The 27,506-nt window shown below is 41.2% G+C and overlaps 6 protein-coding genes across 8 annotated transcripts; all 6 read left to right on the top strand.

Annotated features, from left to right (window-relative positions):
• Positions 1–26: 26 nt before the first annotated feature.
• Positions 27–7,409, top strand: LOC144027763 (uncharacterized). Its single transcript, XM_077535568.1, has 4 exons — positions 27–404; positions 1,054–1,801; positions 4,228–4,244; positions 4,368–7,409. The coding sequence occupies exons 1-4, from the start codon at positions 212–214 to the stop codon at positions 6,110–6,112; spliced, it is 2,703 nt and encodes a 900-aa protein (XP_077391694.1). The 5' UTR covers positions 27–211; the 3' UTR covers positions 6,113–7,409.
• A 317-nt stretch (positions 7,410–7,726) lies between these two features.
• On the top strand, positions 7,727–11,956 carry LOC144026849 (uncharacterized). The gene is made up of 2 exons (XM_077533900.1): positions 7,727–8,231; positions 8,933–11,956. The coding sequence occupies exons 1-2, from the start codon at positions 8,045–8,047 to the stop codon at positions 11,143–11,145; spliced, it is 2,400 nt and encodes a 799-aa protein (XP_077390026.1). The 5' UTR covers positions 7,727–8,044; the 3' UTR covers positions 11,146–11,956.
• Positions 11,957–11,991: 35 nt separating this feature from the next.
• LOC144026850 (uncharacterized) lies at positions 11,992–18,169 on the top strand. The gene is made up of 3 exons (XM_077533901.1): positions 11,992–12,307; positions 13,421–14,665; positions 16,198–18,169. Exons 1-3 carry the CDS (start codon positions 12,115–12,117, stop codon positions 17,097–17,099), a joined length of 2,340 nt encoding a protein of 779 aa, XP_077390027.1. The 5' UTR covers positions 11,992–12,114; the 3' UTR covers positions 17,100–18,169.
• A 283-nt stretch (positions 18,170–18,452) lies between these two features.
• On the top strand, positions 18,453–21,353 carry LOC144027396 (uncharacterized). The gene is made up of 2 exons (XM_077534878.1): positions 18,453–18,722; positions 19,314–21,353. The coding sequence occupies exons 1-2, from the start codon at positions 18,530–18,532 to the stop codon at positions 20,168–20,170; spliced, it is 1,050 nt and encodes a 349-aa protein (XP_077391004.1). The 5' UTR covers positions 18,453–18,529; the 3' UTR covers positions 20,171–21,353.
• Positions 21,354–21,969: 616 nt separating this feature from the next.
• On the top strand, positions 21,970–24,889 carry LOC144027397 (uncharacterized). Of its 2 annotated transcripts, none has more exons than XM_077534879.1 (2): positions 21,970–22,233; positions 23,229–24,889. In XM_077534879.1, the coding sequence occupies exons 1-2, from the start codon at positions 22,044–22,046 to the stop codon at positions 24,077–24,079; spliced, it is 1,041 nt and encodes a 346-aa protein (XP_077391005.1). In that variant the 5' UTR covers positions 21,970–22,043; the 3' UTR covers positions 24,080–24,889. The 2 variants fall into 2 exon arrangements, with proteins under 2 accessions (XP_077391005.1, XP_077391006.1); XM_077534880.1 differs by having other exon boundaries at positions 21,970–22,322.
• Positions 24,890–25,618: 729 nt separating this feature from the next.
• LOC144027669 (uncharacterized) lies at positions 25,619–27,440 on the top strand. 2 transcript variants are annotated; one of them, XM_077535416.1, is made up of 3 exons: positions 25,619–25,730; positions 25,958–26,056; positions 26,256–27,440. In XM_077535416.1, exons 1-3 carry the CDS (start codon positions 25,676–25,678, stop codon positions 27,050–27,052), a joined length of 951 nt encoding a protein of 316 aa, XP_077391542.1. In that variant the 5' UTR covers positions 25,619–25,675; the 3' UTR covers positions 27,053–27,440. The 2 variants fall into 2 exon arrangements, with proteins under 2 accessions (XP_077391542.1, XP_077391541.1); XM_077535415.1 differs by having other exon boundaries at positions 25,619–26,056.
• The last annotated feature ends 66 nt before the right edge of the window (positions 27,441–27,506 follow it).

Raw genomic sequence — 27,506 nt, 5'->3', positions numbered from 1 at the left:
GAAGAAGACTTTTCACAGTTCACACAACTTCACGTGGACGGACAAGAGTGGTTCGGGTTTCACAATATTTTTTTTTTTTTTTTTGTCTAATAGAAAAAAAACACTTTCAACTCAAGTGGACTTTGCAGTTGCTCGCTTTAGCTTAGCTTATTTTAGCTAGTTAAGCATCGCAAGAAAACGAAACAGCGAACACGTGGGGCTTGTGTTAAAAATGTGCAAAGTGAGAATTCTGAGAAAGTTGGTTAAGCAGCGACTAAATGTGGCCGTCGAAGAAATATTTGAACTGTATGAGAAAACCATAGCGGAGTACGAGGAGGAACTTTGTCGGACCAAAGAAGAGAACAAGCGACAACGTGACTTACTCCGCGCGGTTCTCGAGCCTACTGTGCGACTACACAAAGAAGGTTGTTTCACTTCTTCATACTTGCTTTTCCCACGTGCATTCTGAAAATATTCACATTTGTTCAAGGTCTCGTCTTGCTGCAAATGATTTTCACAAACCAAAGTTTGCAAGGAAGCACATGGGTCATTGGAATTTTCTTAAAGATTAATGCATTTTCAACAATTTATTTTTATTTAAATAATTATTAATCACCACAACGTAAACGAAATAACTAAAGTTAAAAATGAAATCTTTTTTTTTTTAAATAAAAATAACTGAAACTACGTTGTACGATCATAAAAATGTGATTAACGCGAGAATGTCCTTTTTTTTTCGTTCAGGTTCCTTTATAAGCTTTCGAGGATTTTTTTTTAAATAAATTAAAACAATAACAACAATAATAATAATAGTAAAGACACCAACAAACCTGCATTTAAAAATAACTGAATTTAAAAAATAAATAAATAACTAAGGAAAAATCCAAAACCATGACAGCCTTGGTTGGAGGGAAAGTACTCAAACTTGGCCAGATTATTGATTATCTGAATATTGGTTTGCCCCACTTAAGCCTAACTGTATGTACTCCACCAATAATGAAACCAGTTACATTTCCATCTTTGGCTGTAGCATTGTACACTGACACGTTGCTGTGCTTTCTTTGTCTTGTACAGATGTGCAGCCAGTGTTGCAGGAAGACGTTCCATCTGAGGTGCCAGCAGCGGAGGAGCTCCAAGCTCTGGAGGAGGACGCTGACATCCACCCGCCCATTTTAACTGACATTGATGTTATAACAGAAGAGGCTGAAGGCCAGTCCTCACAGCTTGAGGAAAGCGAGAGGAAGCAAAGTCCACAAATGACAACAGAAGCCGATGAAGACGTCCAGTCGGAACCAGACTCCCTCTTTGCTCCGCTATCAGATGTGGACGACATGATGTCACACTCAGATATCAACTCGGAACAAGATCCGCTCTTTGCTCCGCTATCAGACGTGGACGTCATGCCTGACCTTGATCACACGTACCACACCAAAAAACGTTTGATGACTAAAAAGAAGCCCAAAGTGGATCAGACATATGACGGTGATTATGTTCCATTCGAACAGAAAAGAAAGAAGACGATGATGGAGAAGTGCCCTGAATGCGGGAAAGCGTGTAAACGTTTGAGAGAACACATGTTAACGCACACAGGAGAGAAACCCTTCACTTGCTTAGTTTGTGGTAGAGGTTTCTCCGTAAAGCAGAATATGAAGAGACACATGTCACTACATACAGGGGAAAGGCCCCATTCCTGTTCACTGTGTCCTAAACGATACTATTCCAAGACTGACTTGAAAAGACACTCGATCAGCCACAAGACCAAGACCAAGAATGTGCAACAATTTTCTGTCTTAGCAGGACTCGTGACTGCAAGACACACTGTGTAAGAAATCTTTTGACCTCCAGAAGCTCAAGTCAGCATAAGAGATGTTCAAGTTCTAAAAAATTTAGTTGACGTTTTTTTTTTTTTACACACACAAAAATACTTCATCCATCCATCCATTTCCTGAACCACTTGCTCCTCACTAGGGTCGCGGGGGGTGTTGGAGCCTATCCCAGCTGGCTATGGGCAGTAGGTACACCCTGAACCGGTTGCCAGACAATTGCAGGGCACACAAAGACGGACAAACATCCGCAGAAACAAGCACACCTAGGGACTAGAGATAGACCGATATGGTTTTTTCAGGGCCGATACCGATGCCGATTATTAGTCGTCAATGACGCCGATAACCGATATTTGGAGCCGATATTAATTTTCACTATAAAGGGAAAATATTGGCATCAAAATTTGGAAAAAATACAAACTCCAGTTCTTTTTTTTTTAAATTTTTTTAATTTTAAAGTATATACTTTTAGCAACTTTTAGGGTTAGTAAAATATTGGATTTTTTTTTTTTTTTTTTTTAATCTTAGTCAATAGACATCTTTGTTTTTAAAATCTAACAAGTCCCAGGATCTCCCTGGTGCAGTGGCATGTTTTAAAAAGTTAAATAAAAACAAACAATTTTTTTTTACACTAAACAAAGTATTTCAATAAATTTGAAGTATTTTATTTATTTTTTAAATTATCTTAGTTTTAATTTCAAACAAAAACAGATGGTGCAGAGAGTTCCCAGGGTCAGCAGCGCCTCTGAAAATTTAAATTGAAAAAACAAAAAAAAACATTTAAATTAGTTCCTTGAAGTTTTTTGTTTGTTTGTTTTTTTGTTTTTAAATGGATCTATTATCGGCCATATGATTCTTCAAAATGGCCGATGCCGATATTCGTCGAAATGCTTAATATCGGTGCAGATAATCGTCCCAGCCGATTATCGGTCTATCCCTAGTAGGGACAATTCTGAGCGCCCAATTAACCTGCCATGCATGTCTTTGGAGTGGGGGAGGAAACCGGAGTACCCGGAGAAGACCCACACAGGCACGGTGAGAACATGCAAACTCCACCCAGGAAGGCCGGAGCCTGGACTCGAACCCGAGTCTGGGAGGCGGATGTGCTAACCACTCAATACCTTGCCGCCCACAATACTTGTATTGTTTTATTGTCTGTCTACATGTGTTGATGCACATGATATCACTTGTGCTAGTTTGAATGTAAACAATTGTAGTTTCCCAACAAATGACGAAGGCCATGTGCAATGGTTGTGTGTTATGACTGTAAAATGTATGTAATTTGCTAAGGAGCCCACATTTGGCTGGATTACTCTGCCCCCTGCTGTTACATTTGAATATTGCATTGAGTGGCAGGTACAGTGCATTAGTTTGAGGAAAGGAGACGAAAGCGGGAAGTGCATATATGATGGATGTTGATTTTTTAGTTCTATACTGTATGGTTATGACTGTTTTGTTATTGGGGTGCATAATGTTGAACACTAGTTTTATATTTTTGTCCGTTTTTCACCAAAAATGCTGTTTTTCAGCAATGTACATGTAAACAATAAAAGTTGTTGAACATTGGTGGACTAGTCAAGCCTTCCTTGAACTCCATTAAATATTTCAACTGAGAGAAATAGTCTTCTCTGTTAAAGATAAACTGACTGATAGAAAAGTGAATACATTTGGCAGATGTTCCTAAGCCGAGCTACATTCCTCCTTCCTCACGGTGGCGGTAATGCGCCGAAAAATCGTGTTGCCTTCCGCCAAACTAAAGAAGAAGAAAAAGATAAACAACAGCGGCACGTTGTGGAGCTAAAACTGTAACCCAAAGGGCAATCATTTACTCTGTGTTGGTTTTAATTACATTTCACTTTTATTAGCATACAAGTCTGTCGTCTCTTAGACAAACGTTCTCATCGTTTCCGGTGGAGAAAGTCGTCTAATTTGGAGCTTCACGTTAGCTTAGCATGATGTTCGCGACACCTCGCTAAGTAAAGCAGTGAGTGTGAACAAATGCTGAGCGATTTGAAGAAACGTGGAAACGTTGAAGATTTATTTGAAGTGTTTCAGAGAACGACCGCGGAGTACGAGGAAGATTAAAAAAAAAAAAAAAGAAGAGGAAACTACTACACGCTTTCCCCAAGCCTCGTCTTCAACTACACAAAGCAGGTTCGTGTAGTTCTTTAACATTATTGTCAGTTTGTTTAGCCAACACTCGTTGTGATGTATATCACAATGCTTCGTTTTCTTTATTGTGAGTGTACGATCAGTAGTTATTGATTAAAGTCAAAAGTTAATTAAACCGTACAATAATGTGTTTAAATGAGCCGCCATTTAGGGTGTAACTAATCAAAGTCGGATCTCGCGAGAGTAAGAACTACAGTAAGGCACGGCTCCTGCCTAGTTGAGTTATTATTCTACTTTTTAAGACCCTTTTAAGTTCAGCACTCAGCAGCTGTGAGGAGCTTCGCTTTGCCAGATAATTGCCAATGATGTCATTTTGAGTAGTGAAACTAGCTTAGTGTCAACACTGCATACAGACAGGCTGTGATTTTTTCTTTTTGTGTGTGTGTGTGTCAGACATGCAGCAGGTGTTGGCAGAAAGTCAACAAGACATTGCCTGTGAGCAGCAGTGCAGCTCCATTGTGGAGCAGGAGGAACCAGGAGAGGCCCCCCACATTAAAGAGGAAGAAGCGAACGGTCTGCAGGAGGCTGACGTCGTCACGTTCACATGGACTGGCCTCACTGTGAAGATTGAGGACGACGAAGGTCAGTCCTTGCAGCTTCATCCCAGTCCAAGTGAGAACAGAGGCAGCAATTCAAGTCAAGCTGATGGAGAACCTCCAACGATTAATAAGAAGTCCAAAGGTGAGCATTCCAGTGAGAACAAACACTTGAGCTGCTCTCAATGTGGCAGAACGTTTGCTTACAAAAGTGCTTTGAAAATGCACATGATAACGCACAGCGGAGAGAAACCTTTTGCTTGCTCAGTTTGCGGTAAAAGTTTCTCCTTCAAGCAGAATATGAGCAGACACGTGGCAATTCACACAGGCGAGAAACCGTTTTCCTGTTCGGTTTGCGAGAAGAGATTCTTTAGTAAATTTGAACTGAGAAGACACATGAGCACACACAACACCGAGAAAGCTTTTTCCTGTTCCGTTTGCACGCAAAGATTCTATCACGGCTCGCATCTCAGATTGCACATGAAAACACACACCGGGGAGAAACTTTTGGCCTCCGGCACCTCCAGTCAGCATATAGCCACGGAAGCTGATGGAAAACACTGCGAAGAGCCGCACTCAAAAGCAGATGACAGCACGTCTCACTCTTCAGAGGCGGATTACAGTGACGACTCCAAAGAAGCTTTGGAGAGTAAAAAGAAACCTGATGGGGATGCGACACATCAAGACAATTACAATCACTTTAACTGCTCCGTATGTGGGAAAAAATTTGCTTACAAAAGTTATTTAAAATCACACATGATGAAGCACAGCGGGGAGAAACCTTTCGCTTGCTCAATTTGCGACAAACGATTCTCCACCAAGCGCAGTATGATGAGACACGCGGCAATGCACACGGACGCAAACCGCAACACCTGTTCGGTATGTGCCATGACATTTCCTAATAAGTTCGAAATGAAAAAACACCGGAGCACGCACGCCTCCGAGAAATCTTTCCTGTGTTCGGTATGTGCGAAAAGTTTCTCTCACAAGTCCTACCTCAGGCAACACATGAAAAGTCACAGCGCGGAGAAACCGTTCACGTGTCCGGTTTGCGGCCGCGGTTTCTCTCACAGGCCGTACCTAAAAATTCACATGGTGACGCACACCAGGGAGAAAGCTTTTACTTGTTCAGTTTGTTCGAAAAGCTTCTCTCATAGGTCTTACCTGGGAGTTCACATGAGGACTCACACTGGGGAGAAACCGTTTCCATGTCCGGTTTGCGCTAAAAGCTTCTCCCAAAGCTCGTGCCTCAGACAACACATGGTCACGCACACTGGGGAGAAACCATTCAATTGTTCACTCTGTGCCAAAAGTTACTCGCATAGGTCACATCTCAAACAACATATGTTAACGCACGGCGGCAAGAAACCGTTTACGTGTCCGGTTTGTGACAAAAGTTTGTCTAGTAGCGCTTATCTGAGAAAGCACTTGCAAAAACACAATTCCAAGGAGCCTTTGGCCTCCGGCGGATCGACATCAGAAGCGGACGGAGAACAAGCAGACGACAACGCGGCTCCACTTTCGGATTTGGACGATGTGATGTCAAACGCTTCGGACGCTGATCACGTTGACAACACAGAAGAACCTTTGGAGATGAGTTAGAACTCGCTACTTTAACTGCTCTGAATGGCAGCAAACATTTGCCACAAAATTACAGTACGGTGAAACTCGTTTATTGCACTCTCCAAGAGAAAATCCTGAAATCTGAAAATACAAATTTGCACAATAATAACTTATGTAGGGCCGCAACTAACGTATCTAATTATTTATTATTTTATAGATTATCCTACCACTTATTCTATTGAATATTTAAGTAAAAGTAAAAAAATAGGTATAAGTCAAGTAAAAAGTCAACTTGCAATGTAAATATTCACATTTTCACCTCATTACTAAAAAAAACAGTTTGCAGTGTGGAGCTGTACCTTGTCACAACAAAAAATGTTGAAAAATATATTTTCTTAAAAATCAGCAAATTTACTGATTGTACATGTGTGAGTTGAGGAAAAATGTTTTCTCAAATTTTATGGCAAAATGCCACCCAACACTTTAGGGCACCTTGGAGCATTGAAATTGTTTAAAAAACAACAACAACAACAAAAAACAAATATAAATGTTAATTCCGTTGAATATTTTTGATAGCAACGTGCTTGATCCAAGTAAAGAACATGTATTAATTTAAAACACAAAAGGAATTTAGAAATAAGATAGCTTTTAGAAGTGTACTTAACCCCTTCAGACCCATAGATGGTTGCAGTGGACATGACATATTCACGTGTCTAAACAAATAAAACGCATAATTTGGACAATGTCAACACTTCTGGTTCATGATTGGATCTTAACTAACCAATCACAATCGCAAGTTGATTTTCATGATGTTCATTTAAAAAATGTTGCATATGAGCTTGGTAAGTTTACAACACGTTACAGCCATATTATCCTTGCGTCCACTATAACAACAAAAAAGGTTTCCATGTTGTTCTTATGTAGGAAGACTAAAAATCTGCAAAATAAATAAAAGCAAAGAAATTTTGCCCAGCAGAAAAAAATGCGGGTCTGAAGGGGCTACGTACTGTAGTGTGTTGGATGTGTGGCTTTAATGGGTGTGGCCTAACGAGCTGGATTGGGTCAGGTTTGCTACTTTTATATAATTACATGTAAGATAGTCCACTGGCATCAAACACTAACTGCACTGAATGTGTTTTTATGATGACAACAGCGGTAAATAAATGAAGCTGCAGGACTTTGAAACAACTGAGAAACTGCAACTAATTGCTCAAAATGGTGCACATGTCTTGTGTTAATTTGCTATAACCTGCTTTATGTTATGACTTCTAAGTGAACAAGTAGCTGACACTTCTAATGAATTAGGTGTAAATGTTTTGGGGGGTTTTAAACATGAAAACTGAACAGTGGTCAATGTAACCATTGTTGATTTAAAATAAAAATATTCGATTTCATTTTATCTTCGTTTTTGTCATTTGCTACACTGCAGGGTATCAACTTTTTTCTTATAACTAACTACAATGTTTCTAGACACATTTCAACAGTCACGTGACATTTCTTCAGTGTTGTCCCATGAAAACAAAATATTTGTAGAAATGTGAAGGTGTTTTGACTTTGGTGAGATAACATAATAGTGTATTCTATTACAAAAATTTACGAATGTGGAAAATTCATCAAAGGTTTAGCCTGAGTTACGCTCCTCCTCCTCCTCCTCAAGGTGGCGGTAATGCATCCAAATGTCGTTTGTCACTCATAGCTAAATTCACGAAGAAGAAAAGAGATTTAAGTTAGCAAGACGTCGCTCCAAGAGCTACCGCGTACGCTCTTTATTTTCGTTTTTTACTTAGAGCTTCTATCACCACACATATATGTCATCTAATAGACAAACATTTGAAAAGGCAACGCTTCGTTTGAGTTTCCTTCTTTCGCTTTGAACCTTGGAGGTGTTCGAGTTAGCTTAGCTTGCTAACAGGGTGACGCTGAGGTTAGCGAGACGTCTCTAACTTCATCGTGTAAAAAAAAAATAAAAAAATGTGCAAAGTCAAAATGCTGCGAACGTTGGTGAAGCGGCGACTAAACGTGGCCGTCGAGGAGGTAATCGAACTGTTCGAGCGAACCATAGCGGAGTACGAGGAGCAACTTTGGAGAAACAAAGACGAGAGCGAGCGACAACGACGGGATGACGTTTCCAAGCCTCATGTTGTTTTGCCAAAAACAGGTATGTTTACTTCTTTTTCCTCAAAGATTTAACATTGTGGAGGGGGATTTTCTTAACTGATTACTCAACAATGTCTCTAACACTTATCTGTTAATTTAAGTGTTGTTTCATTAATAATCAAAGTTGTTAAAAAGGTGAAAGTTTTATTTGTAACTGCAAAAATGCAGAGTTTAAAAGGGCCGCCGTATTGGATGTGACCAGTCGCGTTCGAGATCTAGAGAGCTCTCAACTAATATAAACATTCATCAGAATTTGTTTTTTTCTAATTTGGATGGTTTGGTGTTAAATTGTAAGTACAGTAAACGTCAATTAATGATCGACTCCGCTCCTCGGCATTCTCTGTTGTATGCTTAGTTTGATAGTAAAATTCAACTGGGAGGCAATAAATGACATTTTTTAAGTATTGTTCACTACCTTCACAGCCTCCTTTTGCCAGTTGCCACACAACTTAAATTAGGGCTAAACGATTTTGATTATTTGTTTCCTGGTCCACGACGTTTTTTTTTTTTGTTTTTTTTTATAGCAATAAGTAAATGAATATCTACAACAACCATTCAGTAGTTTGTTTCCAAATTGCAGCCTTTGCGATTTGAAAATAACATTCTACTACATTGCGTTGTCTTGAATTTGATTAATTATTCAGCCCAGTTTTATATATTATTAAGACACACACTGTTGTTATTTTCTTTTGTTTGATGCAGACATGCAGCAAGCGGAGCATCAAGAAGGGACTCCTTCTGATCGGTGTGAGGATCCAGCAAAGCCCCCCCACATTAAAGAGGAAGAGGAGGACATATGGAGCAATCAGGTCGGGGAGAACCTTCCAGGGCTGGAGGAGCTGGAGGTTACTGAGTTCACCTGGACCGGCATCCACGTAAAAAGTGAAGATGAAGAAGGTCAGTTGTTACAGCTTCATCACACTCAAAGTGAGGAGAAGTCAAATCAACGCATGACAATAAAAGCTACCGGAGAACACGGTGCCCCGCTGTCAGATATGGACGACATGATGTCACACTCTTCCGACACGGATCACAGCGATGATGACAAAGAAGCTTTGAAAACTAAAAAGAAGTCAAAAGGGTCGCATCACAGCGACAACAAACACTTCGACTGCCCTGAATGTGGGAAAACATTTACCAACAAAAGTGTTTTGAAAAACCACATGGTAACGCACACCGGAGAGAAACCTTTCATCTGCACCGTTTGCAATAAAAGATTCGCCTTGAAGCATCACATGAAGCGACACATGAGCGTCCACGCGGAGGGGAAAGCTTTTTTCCCCTGCTCAGTTTGCGACAGAAGATTCCGAGACGAGGCCGCCATGAAGGAGCACGTGAGAACGCACACCGGGGCGAAACCTTTGACCTCCAGCAGCTCGAGTCAACACATAGCGGAAGCCGGCGACTTTGCGCCGCTGTCAGATATGGACGACGTGATGTCGCAATCTTCCGACACCGATCACAGCGACGACGCCAAAGAACCGTTGAAACGGAAAAAGAAGAAGTCCGAGGACGATATGACGTATCACGCCGAAACCAAACTCTACATTTGCTCTGGATGTGGCAAAACGTTTACCAACAAAAGCGTTCTCCGAAATCACATGGTAACGCACACCGGAGAGAAACCGTTCGTCTGCTCGGTTTGCGATAAAAGATTCTCCTTCAAGCAGAATATGAGGCGACACATGGCAATACACACGGGGGAGAAGCCCCACTCCTGCTCGTTTTGCGATAAAAGGTTCTACGATAAGTTTGAAATGAAGAGGCACATGCTGACGCACACGTCCGAGAAGCCGTTCGCGTGTTCGGTATGCGCCAAAAGTTTCTCCCGCAGCTCGCATTTCCGAATGCACATGAAGAGGCACGCGGCGGAGAAACCTTCCACCTCCAGCAGCTCCAGTCAGCACGTGCCGACGGAAGCGGACGGCGAAGACGTCCGCTCGCAACCGGACAACTTGGCCCCGCTGTCGGATATGGAAGACATGATGTCACAGTCGTCCGACGTCGACCACAGCGACGACCCCAAAGAACCGTCGGACACTCTTAAAAACGCCGAAGGCGACGTGACCCATCCCACCGACGGCAAGCAATTTAACTGCGCCATTTGTGAGAAAACGTTTGCCAACAAAGGAAGTTTGAAAACTCACATGTTAACGCACACCGGGGAGAAACCTTTCGCCTGCTCGGTTTGCGATAAACGATTCTCCATCAAGCAGAACATGAAGAGACACATGGCGATACACACGGGGGAGAAACCGTACTCGTGCTCCGTGTGCGATAAAAGATTCTACGTGGAGTTTGAAATGAAGCGACACAAGCGAATACACACGTCCGAGAAGCCGTTCACGTGTTCGCTCTGCGCCAAAAGTTTCTCGTGTAGCAACTACCTCACGCTGCACATGAGCACGCACACATCGGAGAAACCCTTCGCCTGTCCCGTGTGCGCTAAAAACTTCTCTCACAAATCTTATCTCAGGCAACACATGAGAATACACGCCGCCGAGAAACCGTTCACATGTTCCGTTTGCTCCAAAGCATTCTCAAGTCGCTCGTATCTCCGAATACACATGAGCCTGCACACCGGAGAGAACATTTTTACCTGTTCGTTCTGCGCTAAAAGTTTTTCCCGCCGGTCGCATTTCAGGAAGCACATGAGGACACACGCGGGGGAGAACACGTTCACATGTTCGGTTTGCAGCAACAGTTTCACGGGTATCGAGTTCCTCATCGCGCACATGAGGACGCACGTGGGGGAGAATCCTTTGGCATCCAGCGGCTCCGGTCAACTCGTGACGGCAGAAGCTGACGAAGAGCAAGCGGGCAACTTTGCGCCACCGTCGGACATGGACGACTTCATGTCGCAATCTTCTGACACGGAGCACAGCGACCAAGCCGAAGAACAGTTGGAGACTTAGAAGGACTGTCAAAGTGAGCGCTCACATTGCCTTGGCAACAGTGGCGATATGTTATATGAAGTAGGGCGGAACCATTTATAAAAAGTAATCAAATTTATGATTTTCTTTCATGTTTTTGAACAAATTGTTCTGTTAAGTCAAGTGGTTTTACGTTCTATGCTGGAATTTCCTGAAATAGGGGATTATTATTATTATATTAATATATATTAATTGATGTCAAGATCCTAATAATGTTAATAATTATATGTCATAATTAGGAAACATAAATATCAACAATGCGATTGGCTGGCAACCAGTTCAGGGTGTACCCCGCCTACTGCCCAAAGCTAGCTGAGATAGGCTCCAGCACCCCCCGCGACCCTTGTGAGGAATAAGCGGTCAAGAAAATGAATGGATGGATGGATAAATATCAACATACAACTGTTTATCGAATGGAATATGGAATGGAAATAGCCACAGACTCTCGGTTAAAGATGGCGGCTACGTCTGCACGTCACCTCCTAGCCAAGGCTATTCTAGTGGATCAGGCGCACATACTGGTAGCCAAAAAAAATAAAAAATCAACTGTACTTTGTCAGGACTGAAGGAAAAAGTATCCACAATGGAGTTTAACACATTTAGTTGAGAAACAGGGATCAGGTTTTTGTGAATGTGGAATAGAATGAGTGTTGAATATGTTACCCTTTACGGCAAAAACTAAAATAAACTACGAAAACTAAGCTCTAAGGAAAAAGGGGATAGTGTTTAATCTTAAAAACAGAAGAAATTAAGTTTAAAGCCCTGCTTCACTCACGTGTTGTTTTATTTGTTCCAAAGTTGACTCGCGCTCCACTACAGTAGGTGGCGGTAATGCGCCTTGAACGTCGATTGCCACCCGCCAGTAAAGAAGACGGCGACGAAGAAGACGAAAAAGGAGGCAGCGAACGTGCAAGTCGTGCTTAGCATTAGCTTGCGTGCGCAATTGTGAACATGTGCAAAGTCAAAATGTTGAAAGAATTGATGAAGGAGCGACTGAACGTGGCCGCCGAAGAAATATTTGAACTATTTGAGAGGACGATAACAGACTACGAGGAGAAACTTTGTCGAAGCAATGAGGCGAACGAGCGACGGCAAAACGAACTCGTTGCCACCATTGCAGACCTTCGTGTTCAACTCAAGAAAGGTTTGTTTGGTTTTGTCTTCGTAACGGTTTCTGTAGAGTTATTAAAGACAAAAAATAGGAATTTACGCGTGGCATCGGCGGGGGTGTGAAGGTGTACGCGATTGTTTTGGAAGTATAAGGAGAACTGGTTTCTTTGTTCCCTGGGCCAATTCGTACTGATCGGAATGCCGTTGAATGAAACCAGGGGTGAGAGGTCACCAACCTTTTTAGAATCTCACAGACACAGCTACATGCTATGAAGGTAGGTATATTATTATTATATATGTAAATGTAATTGTATACTTTTATGTAATTTTCAGAAGGGTTAGATCCTGAAACACTATTTTGCCCGGGGAAAAAAAACGCGAAATAAGCTTTACAATGACATCAAGATCACTTTGATCGGTTAAAAAAAAATGTAAGTTATATATTTTTGAGTTTTGTAAATGAGGGGCGATTAACGACGTCCTTTGTCTGGTGCGACCCACGTCATGATGTTCACCTCATAAAATTAAGGAGCTTTCATCATGCTTCATAGTCGTTTCCATGTTATGTAATTAGTTTGACATTAATTAAACCTTTATCAATCAGAGCCATCAAATATGGCAGTTGTTGGAAGTGACCACAGCCATGAAACGAAATGATCAAACCATCGTACGTTTTTAACAAATTTGCATGGACAGAGCTTGTTGGGAATTCCCAGACGAGGTCCATACTCTACGCACACGGGGGGTGATTATGGTTTATATTACATGTATATTCAAATGAAATTCTGATACACAATAGAAACAGCAGCACTGGGTCGTATGTCCGTCTCCTGTGCGATCAGGAAGTCAGGCATTTCCGCCATTTTGCTTAACTGGAGGTTAAGATGTGGAGAAAAAACTTGATATGCTTGAAAAATTGACTGCAATTTTAGAATCACGTGCCAATTTTAGTTTTAATCAGCATAAAAATATAACTCCAGAGATATTTTCTGGGTCAAATTGTTCCTCTGTGTAATTTATCAGACATGCATTGACGGGAGTAGGAGGAAAAATGCTCAAATTTGGTTTCTTGTACCCTGCTTTACCGACTGGGTGTTTGACACAAATGTAAGTTTTAATCATGTTTCCCTTCCCGTCTGTGGTGCAGGTGTGCAGCAGCAGCGACAAAGAGAGCTTCCCTCTAAGAAGCAGGGGGAGACAGAAATTAAAACGGAAGAGCAGGATGTGCGGAGCAGTCAGAATGCGGCGCAACTTCCAGAGCTGTCGGAGCACAGTCCAAGTGACGAGCGCAAATCTGAAGTGGCTGGAGAACACTTTGAGGATGTCCAGTCGGAACCGGACAGCCTCTTTGCTCCGTTGTCAGATATCGAAGACATAACGTCAAACTCCTCTGGCATTGAACACCGTGACGATGACCGAGAGGCCCATACTGACGATGACGATATTATGAAACATTACAGTGACAAGAAGGATTATCATTGCTCTCAGTGTGAGAAATCGTTTTACAGCAAAGCAGGTTTGAAAAATCACATGCTCACACACCCAGGAGACAAACCAAAAAAATACTCCATGAAGAATTTTGTGAAGAGACGCAAGAGGAAACGCACAGATCAAACAACAGAAGCTGGTGAAAGATCACAAGTACAAGTTTTAAAGACGCGCAAGAATTCAAACGGCGGCGTGACAGACGCCAACATTGAATTTAACTGCGCTCTATGTGAGAAAACGTTTTACAACCGTCAAGGTTTGAAACAACACATGGAAACGCACACGAGAACCAAACGTTTTGTTTGCCAAGTTTGTGAGAAAAGATTCTCCTGGAAGCATCACCTGAAGAGACACATGTGTAAACATACAAGAGATGAAGCTTTGAGAAGAGAAGCTAGCGAGAGATCACAAGCGCCGCCATCAAATCCGAAACATGGCGAAGAGTCTGTGGAGACCGACGACGCCGCAGATGCCGGCAACCATCAGTGCCTTCAATGTGGCAAAAAGTGTCCCTCCAGTGCAAGTTTGATGGCGCACATGGTCATTCATACCGGAGCGAAACCATTCGCCTGTGCGGTTTGTGGTCAGTGTTTCTCCTTCAGGCAGAGTATGGTCAGACACGAGAAGCAACACTACGGCCAGAATCCTTTCACGTGCACGGTTTGTCGGAAATCCTTCCTGAGTCGAGGCCGACTGATAGTGCACTTAAGGTTGCACATGAAGGAGGAGGCCGAGGAGAAGCCGGTGAATTCCGACAACCTGAGTCAACACGCGGCGGCAAAAGCTGACCCGGAAGTCGGCGACGAGCCCCACTCGGATGTAGACACGGACAGCACGCTCAACTCCTCTGACACATATTACACCGACGGCGAAGAAGCAGCTTCGAGGACTGAAAAGTTCAAAGGTGATATGACACGTCACAATAAAAAAAATCTGATGGGCATCTCTCAAACGGGGATTCATTTCGCAGATTTTTATTTGTCACCATGATTTCATCTATTGCAGGTTCTTGATATTTGTCAAACTTTTAAGTTGGACCACTCAAGAATTTTTTTTTTTAAAGGGAAATTTGGTGTACAAAAATAGAGAACTTTAGATCTTGTCGACCCCACCTCCTCACTCGGACCTTTGCGAAACTCAAAACATTGCTGAAATGTGTTGTTTGGTTATTCATAGTGCCCCCAAAAAAACGCTGCGTTGAGGAATTCATGTGAGCGGAGCTCGCTCTGCACGCATAAAACGTTGACTTAATAACTCCGTTCAAGTTTTATTTTCAAATGACTTAACTAGAATGCCGCTTCACATTGTAGTCAAAGTCCTGGTGACTGAATCCTGGTGGAGTAGTCAAGGAGACCGATAACTAATATTTCTAGCCGATATTCATTTGCAGTAAAAGTCAAAGATTTGAAAATGTACTTTTTCTTTTCAATCATACTGCTGTTAAGAATTGACAGCTTTGTTTAAAAATTCTAACAAAAATTGCAGGCAGCTTCCATCAGCATCTGTTCAGCTAAATTAAAAACTTGACAAGTAAATAGTTTTCAATAGGTTTCAAAAGATCTTCACAGACGGTAAAAAAATGTCTGAATGTTTGAAATATCTTTGCAACAAGTAAAAGCTGTCTGTGAACATCTTACAAATCCTGATGAAAACCCTAAATTTCACTCCGTTCGCAATCATTCACTGCTCAGTGAGATACTAGCTTTATCCCCCATCAGAGTCGTAAAAAAGGCAGATGCCGTAGTTTGTTAAAATGCCAAATATCAGCACTGAGAATCGGCAATGGCCGATAATAGGTCTACCCCTGATGATGAAGAAAATTAATAGATATAAAATAAACATCAAGTAATAACAAAATTCATATAAAATGCTTTAGAAAAAAAGAAGTACCAACCAGGCCTTGATTTCCTCGAGACAGGATTAAAGTGGCCGCAATTAGATCAAGTAGCATCCTTTTTCCTCAGTGGGTATAGATCTGACTGTTATCCATAAAGCAGTGAAAGAAAACACCATATTTTCTAAAGATAAAAACCCAGGGGCTGCAAATACAATGAAAAGATTAGGGGCCCCAAAATAGAACCATGTCGAACACCATAAGACACAAAGTTCGAACAAAAAAAGCACAACAACAATTTCCAAGTCGGATTAACTTTTGGCTACAAAGGTCGATGCGTCTTTCAAAGATCCACACAATAACTCCACATTGACGTCAACTTTCACCCATTCACTCTCTTGTGTGTTCAGTCGAGTGTTTTGCATCAACCTCGAGGCCCCCCACATCATTTAACGTGCAAGCAAATCTTCAGGGCCAACTATCATGACACTTGCTAAAATTGACCACAATTTCAAAGTTGTGATGTTTCTAAAACTATGCAAACGGTTTACGTCGCTTTCAATACATTATGCTGTTTGTTAATCTTGTTTTCCTCTCCTTAGATTATGCGGACATTCAGCAGGTGTTGGTGGGCAGCGAGGACGAGCCGCCTGGAGCGCGGCGGAGCAGTCTGGATGAAGAGCTGCTTCAGGGCAACAGAATCGTTGAGGAGGCGCCGATATCGGACATGGACGACGACTTTGATTGCGAAAGGGAGAAATCTTACCCTTCCTCGTTTAGTCACGAAAAATTCTCTTTCAAGGCGCAATCCGCTCACACGGAATGTTCCTCGACTAGAGCGGAGCTCGGGTCAAACAGAAGAGAAGACTCTGACAACAGACGCTGCTACGAATGTAAGAAAACCTTCTCGTCAAGGGCCGGGTTGAAGAGACACATGATGCAGCACACTGGAGAGAAACCTTACCTCTGCTCTTTATGTGACAAAAGGTTCAGTTTAAAGGAATATTTGAACAGGCACATGACGACGCATACGGGCTGGAATTGTCAAGTTTGCGGTAAAACGTTTACAAAAAGACGGGCGTTTTCAGAGCACATGATCACACACACGGGCGAGAAACCCGCCAAGTCGCATTCAGACAAGAAATGCATTAAGTGTCGAGTTTGCGGCGAAAGTTTTTTTAAAGCGTCGGATTTCGTCGCGCACATGGAAACGCACGCGGCCGAGAAGCCGGCCACTTCGAAGAAACGCATCAAGTCGCATTCTGGCAAGAAACCGCTTCGGTGTCCAATTTGTGCAAAAACCTTTGGGAACAAGTCGTACTTCCCGCAGCACATGAGAATACACACCGGCGAGAAACCTTTCCAGTGCAACAAGTGTTTCCAAAGGTTCCGTTTTAAGTACAGGATTAAAAACCACAAATGCGACGGGGAGGCAAATGAAAAAAATGGCGATGCAGGACAGTTGACGGCTGACAAAGCTACCGCGCACAGTTTGTCTACTTGAGGGGGTGGAGGAATTGTTTGTTTTTTGTGGTTGGCAGATGTGTTTTTTTTTTTTTTTTCCCCTCAAGACATTATAATTTTAGCTACAAAACCTTTTTGATAGATTTTCTTTAAAGCTGCTCAATGCAGGAAATTGAATGTTGACTCGCTACTGCCACGTGTGGCTAGAAAATAAAACTGCACATCCCCTTCTCACGTACACAATACGTGCGTGACGTCACATCCACAGACACAGGATGGGAAATTCGAACATGAAAACTACTGGCCAAGGGCTTGAAGGAGTAGCCACTGTGAACAGCGAAGGTGCTAATCTCCTAATTAGTGGATTTTTGAGTCCGAAATGGTTAAATAAAAAGGCCGTTGTAAAGATATTTTTGAGCAAATTTCTACATTGAGCAGCTTTAGATGTAACAATTGTTGCGTTTGAATAGTGTTACAAAACATTTAATTTAGTTTCTACAAACATGTCCTGTCATCTCTGCTCACCACGTATACCACCACCCACACACTCCATTTCCATTTTCCGTCGGCACAACTTTTGGTCGATCTTCTGCAACAAATCATAAAATTCACCTCCGTGTCAGTGTTTAAAAAGTTAGTGAGGGATACTGTACATCAGGGATGAGTGAGTACAAATACCAGGCTTTATTTTAAGGTATGTGTTAGGCCAAAAAAAAAAGTGACGAATAAATCATCCTTGGTAGTAGTTGGCGCTATTCTAATGGCAATTTGACACATCGTCAAAAAAATGATAATGATGAGAAAGTATGGTATTTGTTCACAACGATAAAAGAAATTTTATGTATTAAATGTACAAGAGGTATTGGTACTTGCTGTACTATCGATGAATACTCATATGAATTATAAACTTCCCGGGTTTATAATGAATCTTTTATTCGCCACATGCTATGATGTAAAATGTATTATGTCACACTATTTTAACTTTTTGTTTTTGTTTTTTGTTTTAGTCTGCTGTGTGGAGCACTGCAGCCAGGTTGGCATTGCAAAAAAGATGTTCTCAATCGCCTTACCTGAATAAGCAAAGGTTAAATAAACATTTATCACAAATTATGAACCAGGGTTTTGATTTTGTTTATGCTCATAACTGTCAGTTATACTAACCCCCCGTTTGTATTTGTTTGTAGCTTAAAAGTCATGATTTTGCTACTGGGTTAGTGTAGTTTAGTGATAGTGGTAGACAAATTCGGGTTACATGGGATGAATGGTTTTTATTTTTAAAACTAAATTTGTGACGTGGGACTTCCAAAGTATTTGATTTTAGGGAGATATCAGTCGCCAGGTGGCGCTGAGCACTTGAACGTTCCTTTCAATGCGCAAATAACAAAGAAGAAGAAATCTCGCCATTAAGCTAAGTTTGCTAGGTGCAAGTGAAACGTAAGTAACGCTACGTGGCTAAGCGATCGTATAAGAATGTGTAAAGTGTCAATTCTACGAGAGTTAATGAAGCAACGACTAAACATTGCCATGGAGGGAGTATTTCAACTTTTTGAAAAAACGATACTAGCGTATGAAGAAGAGCTTCGTCGAACAAAAGCGGAGAAAGAGCAACAAGCCGCGCTACTGGACGCCGCTTTAAAGTCTCAAAGTGGCTTTCGTCAAGAAGGTTTGTTGATTTATTTCTATCCAGTTTATTTTTATTAGGAGGCTTGGGGCGATTCGTAAATGGACCAACCACTTCGCTTATATGAGGTACGCAGCTTTATTTTCTTTCATGTTACTTTCCGTAGAAAATCGAGACAAACGTCTTAAATTCATGACGTTTGTTGAGCCAAGCCATATGCACAACTCTTAAAAAGTTTGGCATATAAGGTTTTAGACATGCTGAAAATTTCCTTGGGACAAGAAGAAACGTGTTGGCCAACGTTGCAACCTTGAACGAGTTGGATAGGTACGATTTTCCAATTTACTAGAATGCATCATTTCTCGGTATAAAGCATTGGATTTTGGATCGTTGTAATTTGATTTGTGAGGATTATTTTGATTTGAAAATGTGATTAAACAACTACTATAACAATATGCGTGGTTTCTATGCTCGTCACAGGCAAAAGCAATGAAGCGTTGCGTTGTGGAAATATCAGAAATACCCGGATGTTCAGAATTGTTAATTGACTTACATTTTGTATGGAATGCGCTCTAAATCAGTGATTCAATGTTAAGTCTTCACTTTTCCAAACCTGTCTGTGTGTGCTTGCAGAAGTGCACCAAGTGGTGTTGGCGGAGAATCCAGAAGTTGGACCCTCTGAGCAGCAGCAGCAGCAGCAGCAGCAGCAGCAGCAGCAGCCAGAGGTGAAGAAGGAGAAGGTGGAGGAGGAGTGCCACCAGAGCACAAGTGTCATTAAAATGGAAGAGGAGAACATTCCGACTTGTCAGGATGGGGAGCAGCTTACAGGCCAAGAGATGGCGGAGGTTGGTATCAACACGTTCCTTTTGACTGATGTCCAATTGAAGGATGAAGGTGAGTCCTCACAGTTTCACCACAGTCAAGCTGAAGTTGTTGCCGAGCATTGCGAAGGACCTGGCATTGCACCGATATCAGACATGGATGACACGGAGTCTTCCGAGACGGAAACCCCCGCAGTACCTTTGGAGAACTCGGAAGGCTACGCGCCGCATCCCGCAAACGGCAGCCCCACAAGCTTCTCTCAGTACGGCAAAGCCTTTGACAACGCGAGAGACTTGCGACAACGCACAGAGACGCTCAAGAACAACCTGACCGTACATCTTAAGACTCACATGAACGCCAGGCCTTTCGTGTGCTCCGTGTGCGGCAACACGTTCACCCGAAGCCATCACGTGACGAGACACATGAAAACGCACGCAAGGGCCAAGAAGGCCGCCGGCCGACGCGAGAAGACGAGCCGGGTCGGTAGGGTCAGTGTGCCCCAGCAAACGATTTCTTGTTTTTTTTGCGCCAGAGGGTTCAGCAATAGGTACCGGCTGGAGAGACACATGAGGATGCACACGGGCGAGAAGCCGTTTAGCTGCGACGTTTGTGACAAACGCTTCACTCGTAAAGAACGCATCAGAACGCACAAGTGCGTCATCGAGTAGAACTCGAGTATTAAACCGCTTGGAATCTGTCTCAAGTTTGAACAGCATTGAAATAAAATATTAAGGCTTAATGTTCCATTAATATAACATTCGTCCATGCTTAAAGTGTGAACCCTAAGTAAGACGTTTTGTTGAATATGTCCATCAAAAATTGTTTAAAGATCGATTCGGTTGCATATTGAATCGATATGAGAATTGCGCGCTGTAATATCGCGATATATTGTCGAATCGCTTTTTCTTTTTTTTTCTTTTTTTCTTTTCTTTTTTTTAAACAGTATTGTGACCTATTTTGTATCGCCAACCTCCCCACAATGTCGGTGATAATTATCGTATTGTGACCTTCCCATTGTGATATCGTATCATGATGTTTGGATATTATTACAAAGTAGTACAGTATAGTGCACATTGTGAAAACAGTCATACAAGAACAGTAGCAGTTTGATTATAAAAATAGCTTAGGAAATTTTATGACTCATTATTATTCAAATGTACACAACTGAAAATTTTTACATTGTTCTCTTAATGTGGAAGATTTTTTTTCTTTTGACTTTATTGAATTAGAATTTATTTTTACATTGTTCTCTAAATGTAAGAAGTTTTCATTCTTCTGTTTTTTTCTTGTTTTGACTTTTCTTTTTAATAATAATAATAAAACAAGTGAAAATTTGACATGCTTGATGACATCACGGATTGTACATAATGAGCATTATTAAAGAAACCCAACACCCATTTTGAACACTGATGGTAAATCAACGCCTTAATGATTGAAAATGAATACTCAATGAGAGCCAAAATGCCATTAACAAAACTATTATACAACAAATCTTAATCAGACATCTTCACAGTCTCAGAACTTATTGAACTCGAGAATTAATGCCAGGTTTTATTTTAAGGCATACGAGGGCAAAAATAAAATAAACACAACATTGAAAAAAGTAGTACTGTACATCCCTAACTTATTGTATATGATTGCTGCCCAGGTTTATAATGAACCTTTTATCCACCACATGCTATGATGTAAATGTATTATGTCACTGTAACACACTGTACATTTTGTAATTTTTTATTTTTATTTTTTTTGCTCTTACTTTGTCTGCAGCCAGCTCGCCATTGCAAATGAGATGTTCTCAATCGCCTTACCTGAATACGCGAAGGTTAAATAACATTCATCACGAATAATGAACCAGGGGTTGTTCTGTTTATGCTCACTTGACTGTCATTTATTGTTATTTATTTTTACTTTGTTTTGTTTTAGTATTATTCATTCAAATAACTGTAATCATGACTTTGACAAATTTGGGAGACATTGGATGAAAAATGTTCGAAAATCTAAAGTAATAAAAATTGACCAAAAAAGGACACAATCTGATGAAAACTTATTTGAAAAAAAAAATAAAATCAGGTGAAAAATCAGATAAAAATTTGTCAAGTAACTGAATATTGCAAAAACCTGAGGAATTGGGCAAAGGACCAGACGCAAATCTGCACTATAGACAATATATACCGTGGTTGTTTTTTTTTATTTATTTTGTTTTTTAACTTCCCTTGTATGAACAATCCCTTATACATTTTTATTTATTTTTCTTTTTAACTTAACCCTTCTAATGACCTTGGGGTCAATTTGACCCAATAGTAAATAAATGTAATAGATTTTTTGAGGACAAGACTAAATTTGTGACTTGTATTTCATCACTGAAAGTACAGTACAGTATTTGATTTTTGGAGATGTTAGTCACCAGGTGGCGCTGAGCACTTAAACGTTACTTTCAATGCATAAATAATGAAAAGAAGAAGTCTTGTCATTTAGCTTAGGTTGCTTGTGGCAAGTGAGACATTTAAATTAACGGTAACGGTACTCAGCGATTGTATAGAAATGTGTAAAGTCACAATTCTGAGAGAGTTAATGAAGCGGCGACTAAACATTGCCATGGATGGAATATTTCAACTTTTTGAAAGAACGATATTAGCGTATGAAGAAGAGCTTCGTCGAACAAAAGAGGAGAAAGAGCGACAAGGCGCGCTACTGGACGCTGCTTTAAATTCTCAAAGTGGCTTTCGTCAAGGTTTGTTCACTTGTTTCTACTCAATTGTTTATTTTTATTTGGAGGCTTGAGGCGATTCGTAAATGGAACAGCCACTTCGCTTAGATGAGGTACGCAGCTTTATTTTCTTCCATGTTAACCTTCCGTAGAAAATCAAGACAAATGTTTTAACGTTAGTTGAGCCAAGTCATATGCACTATTTTAAAAAAAAGAAAAAAAGTTTGGCGTACGATTTTGAACTTGTTGAAAATGTCCTTTGGACAAGAAAAACACATTAAAACTGTTGGTGAACGTTGCAACCTTGAATGAACCCTGACGAGAAATTAATAGCTTCCACAGTGGTATGCAGGCTTTAGTTTTTAGATCTTTTTATCTGCTTTTAAATGTTGTACTTTTAATAACAGAATGTGAAGCATATTGACAATTCCGAGCGTGCGTCACAAGTCAAAATGGCAGTTTTATGCTGCATTCGAGGAGGGTTTGAAGTCGGATTTATCTCACTCGGAGTGTCTCAGTTCCTATCCTTAAGCGGTTGAGGCGAATGTAAACAACAAAGATGGTTGATTCCGATAAATTCTTTGTTGTTCTGGTTAACGCATCATTCCATATCACGTTGTGTCACGTGACAATATGTCTTGCGTTTACATTTGCCCTGAACGCTTCGAAACGAGAATTGACACAATCCGAGTGGGATTATTCCGATTTCCCTATTTCCACGAATGCAGCATATCTCGGTGAAAAGCATTGGACCTTTGCATCGTTGTTTTTTGAGGAATATTTTGATTTGAAAATGTGTTGTTTGACGACTATATCTATGGGTGGTTTGTATGCTAGTAACAAGCAAAAGCAAAACAATACGCCGGCCCGTGAAAATGAAGCGTTGCATTGTGGAAATATCAGAAATTCCCGGATGTTCGGAGTTGTTAATCGACTTATATTGTTTATGAAATGTGCTATAAATCAGGGATTTTATGTTAAGTCTTCACTTTTCCAAACCTGTCTGTGAGTGCTTGCAGACATGCACCAAGTGGTGTTGGTGGAGAATCCAGAAGTTGGAGCCTCTGAGTGGCAGGAGGAGGTGAAGAAGGTGAAAGTGGAGGAGGAGGAGTGCCTTCAGAGCACAAGCCTCATTAAAATGGAAGAGGAGAACATTCCAAGTTGTCAGGATGGGGAGCAGCTTACAGGCCAAGAGATGGTGGAGGTTGCTATCAACGATGTCCAATTGAAGGACGAAGATCCGTCCTCACAGTTTCACCACAGTCAAGGTGAAGTTGTTGGCCAGTATTGCGAAGAATCTGACAACATTGCGCCGCTATCAGACATGGTGTCTCCCGAGACGAACAGCCCCGGAGTACCTTTGGAGAACTCTCATCCCGCAAACAGCAGCCCCCCAAGCTTCCCTCAGCGCGGCAAAGCCTTTGACAACATGAGAAACTCGCGGCAACGCACGAAGAGGCGCGCGAGTTCGGCGGACGCGCAGTTCAGCTGCGCCATGTGCAACAAAGCGTTCACCCTCAAGAGCAACCTGACCATACATCTGAAGACTCACATGAACGTCAGGCCTTTCGTGTGCCCCATGTGCGGCAACGCGTTCACCCGAAGGCACCACCTGAAGAGACACTTGAACTCGCACGCAAGCGGCCGGAGGGTGCCCGGTCGATGCGAGAAGACGAGCCCGTTCGGCGCGGTCAGTACTCACGCCGAGCACCCGATTTCTTGTTTGTTTTGCGCCAAAGGGTTCACGAAAAGGTCACGACTGGAGAGACACATGACGACGCACACGGGCGAGAAGCCGTTCAGCTGCGACGTTTGTGACAAACGCTTCACTCGTAAAGAAGGTATCAGAAAGCACAAGTGTGTATCGTAGAGTAGAACTAGAGTAGATGAGTTTTGTACACGGTTATCGGTTATCAACATGGGCACTTTCTAAATTATTGTTTTATGGGTATCAGTTGAAAATAGCATTATCATGCATCTCTATGGGTGAGTGCCTGTATAAGACTTGTTTTGTAAAAACGCTTATTTCAACCACTAAGTAGTATCGTATAGTGCAAATTGTGAAAACAGACGTACAGAACAGTAATAGTTTGATCAGAGAAATAGCTTAGTTTAAGTTTATTTAGACAACACAACTGGAATTTATTTTTACAGGAGGACAGTCAATCAACATCCTCGTGAAAATGAATACTAGTGGGAACCATAATGCCATACATTCATGTCTTAATCAGACAACCTTCACAGCATCACAACTTATTGAACTCTAGCAACAATCTTGGTGACGTCACTGCAGGGTCGCTACATGTCAATATTGTCAAGCATTTTGGTCTGCTGACAAGCCAAAGAATGGATCTTCTGGGAATATTAATGTCAGAAATACTGGAAAAAAATAAATGTTAAATGTTTTTTGATTATTAAAGGCACCAGATATTAAGACATTAATTTATTGTAGTTACAGTGAACATTACTGTGTTATTATTAAAGTAGGTATAACTAATAAATATTAGGCAGTCTCCTTTTATCCATTTTTAAAATTTGTCTTTATTCTTTGGCTTTTGACTCACTATTGTTTCAGCGTTTTATGGCGCCTGCTGTATTTTGTGTTATATATTTCACTTACCTACTTGTGTTCTAGTTTTAATTATTTACCTATTTATATTTATTAAAATGCTTTGTGTTATTTTGTTCTACTTGTCATTATTGCATGAATGATGTACAGCACTTTGTATGCAGTGATGTTTTTCCAAGTACAAACAAAATGGGTAAAATCACATTTCAGTTTTCAAAATGCATATAAAGAGTACAATAGAACATAGGGCATTTTCCTTTTAAATAAATGACAAAAAAGGGCAATGTACAAGTACAGTCTTTAAATAAATGGTGCCAGTCTTGTTGCATTCTTGGTAGAAACAGCTAATTATTAGATTTCAATTCCGTTTTCCTTGAGCAATATTTGGTTTTGTTTTGAAAGAAATGACATTTGTGTATATACTGTTTACCTCGTAAAATAATATTGTTTATGCAAATGTTAAAATTATGGTAAGATTACCAATCTGTTTCCCTCTAGAGAGCAAGTTCAATGTTGAAAATCAAGCCTAATTTACTCTCATAAAAAGATGACCCAAATCTTTATTTACACTTTCACAAAAAAAATAATAATAATTCCCGCATCCATCTTAAATGTCTCCTTCAAAAGTTCTTTTGTCGGGTCAATATTATTAATAATTTTAAATTGAAGTTCCTTGGTTTTTGCTGCGACCGGAAATTTCAACTATTTGCATATAGTCGCTTTTCTATCTTGTAGTGATGGTTAGTGTTGATTTGAATAATTCTCAATTCTTACCAGGAGGTGGCGGTAATTCATTAAGCGTTATTTGTCAACCGCAATCGAATGTCAACAGAAGAAGAAAATAAACCAGTACGCAAGCGCGGGAGTTTAATCTGTTTTTCCCTTTCTGTTATTTGAATGGTTCTAATCTGGCTTCGCGAGAAACAAGACACATTGTTGCAGCATCTCAACGGTTAGCTAAAACACATCTCGTCAAAGTCGATTATTTTGGAGTTATTCGAGTAAGCTTACCTTGGCATCGGAAATCTATTTGAGTGAGTGCTACGAGTTAGCAAGACGTTGGAAGCTAGCGCCATTGTGTTAAAATGTGCAAAGTTACGATATTGAGAGAACTAATGCAACGGCGTCTCAACGTGGCCATGGAGGAAATATTTAAAATGTTTGAAAAAACGATTTTAGAGTATGAGGAGGAACTTCGTCGAACAAAAGAGGAGGTGGAGCGACGAGACGAGCTACTGGCCGCTATTGTCAAGCCTCGCGTTCTACTACATAAAGCAGGTTTGTTGAAGTTTTCTACTTTTTTTTTTTTTTCTTGAAAGTAATTAAAGACAATAGCATTGGCGGATTTTGACTTTTAGTCTTATAAAAAGTCCCGCAAGCCAACATACACATTTTCTCACATATTTTTGATGTAATGGCATCTGATTTGACTTGGCTCAAATTTTTGCATTCCTAACCTCTCTGTGGTTACTTGCAGATGTGCAGCAAGTGTTGGTGGAAGGTCCAGAAAAGGTTTCCTCTGATCAGGTGTGCAGCCAGAGGCTCCGCATGACAAAGGGAAACAAGCGCGTGTGGAGCAGTCAGGATGGGGAAGAGCTTCACGGGCTGGTGGAGGCTGGGGTCAACACGTTCCCTTGGACTCTTGTCTGTTTGAAGTGTGAAGAGGATGAAGTTCTGACCACCACACCGCCTCACCACCCAAGTGTGGAGAAGTTAAATCCAGTCGAAGCTGATGGGGAAGACCGCGGAGAATCCACCAGCACTGTTCACGCGGACATCCCTGCCGCATCTTCCGAGACGGTCTGCTCTCAGTGCGGCAAAGGGTTCGCCAACATGAGAACCCTGAGACGACACCTGAAGACGCACACGGGGCCCGCAGATATGCCGTTTAGCTGCCCCAAGTGCAAGAAAACCTACGCTGCCGAGAAGACCCTAAATCAACACCTGCTCACTCATGCTGCTGTCAGGCGATTCGTGTGCCGCGTGTGCAGAACCGCCTTCACCCGCAGGCAACATCTCAAGAGACACATGGGCATACATACGCGCGAGGACGGAGTCTCCGCTCAGCATACAAAGAAGAGCCGAGTGGGTGTTCCTGAGCCGTCCATCGCTTGTGTATTTTGCGCCAGAGTCTTCCCGAACAAATTTAAACTGGACAAACACATGCAGACGCACATACGCAAGAAACCTTTCAAATGTGGTGTGTGCGACAAACGCTTAGCTCGGCAAAGCGGCAGAAATCACAAATGTATCACTGAGAACGGCAGAGCTTGACCTTGAGTCATTTTGGGTCAACTCAACGTCTGCCGACTCTTATTGGTTTTGTGGTTCCACAGACAGTTTGCAATATTTTTGGTTGAACACGTGAAGTCTGTTCGCTAAAAAAGCAGTCAAGGTTGCAGTTGAAGTGGGCAGCCATTTTCTTCTTGTTATTCTCCTGTTTATCTGTAGCATTATAAGAGAGAAATGTTTGATTTTCATTACTTTTGGTTTAGGAAGTGAGGAAAAGTCGACCAGGCTCCCCTGTGTATGATCATCGTCTTCCACCAGCTTAATGTAAATAATCACAGTTGTTTTTGTATTTGGTTTTAATTACAACTCGTATTTTTTGTGTAATATGACTTTCTTTGGTATTTCCTCAAATAAATGACTCCCTCAAGTAGATGTTTATTTTTTTTTGTAATTGCACAGCAGTATATCAAACATATGACAATATACAATTACCAAT

The sequence above is a fragment of the Festucalex cinctus genome, chromosome 10, assembly GCF_051991245.1.
Source record: "Festucalex cinctus isolate MCC-2025b chromosome 10, RoL_Fcin_1.0, whole genome shotgun sequence".
Classification (NCBI taxonomy): Eukaryota; Metazoa; Chordata; class Actinopteri; order Syngnathiformes; family Syngnathidae; genus Festucalex; species Festucalex cinctus.
This window is presented reverse-complemented; position numbering and strand designations above follow the sequence as displayed.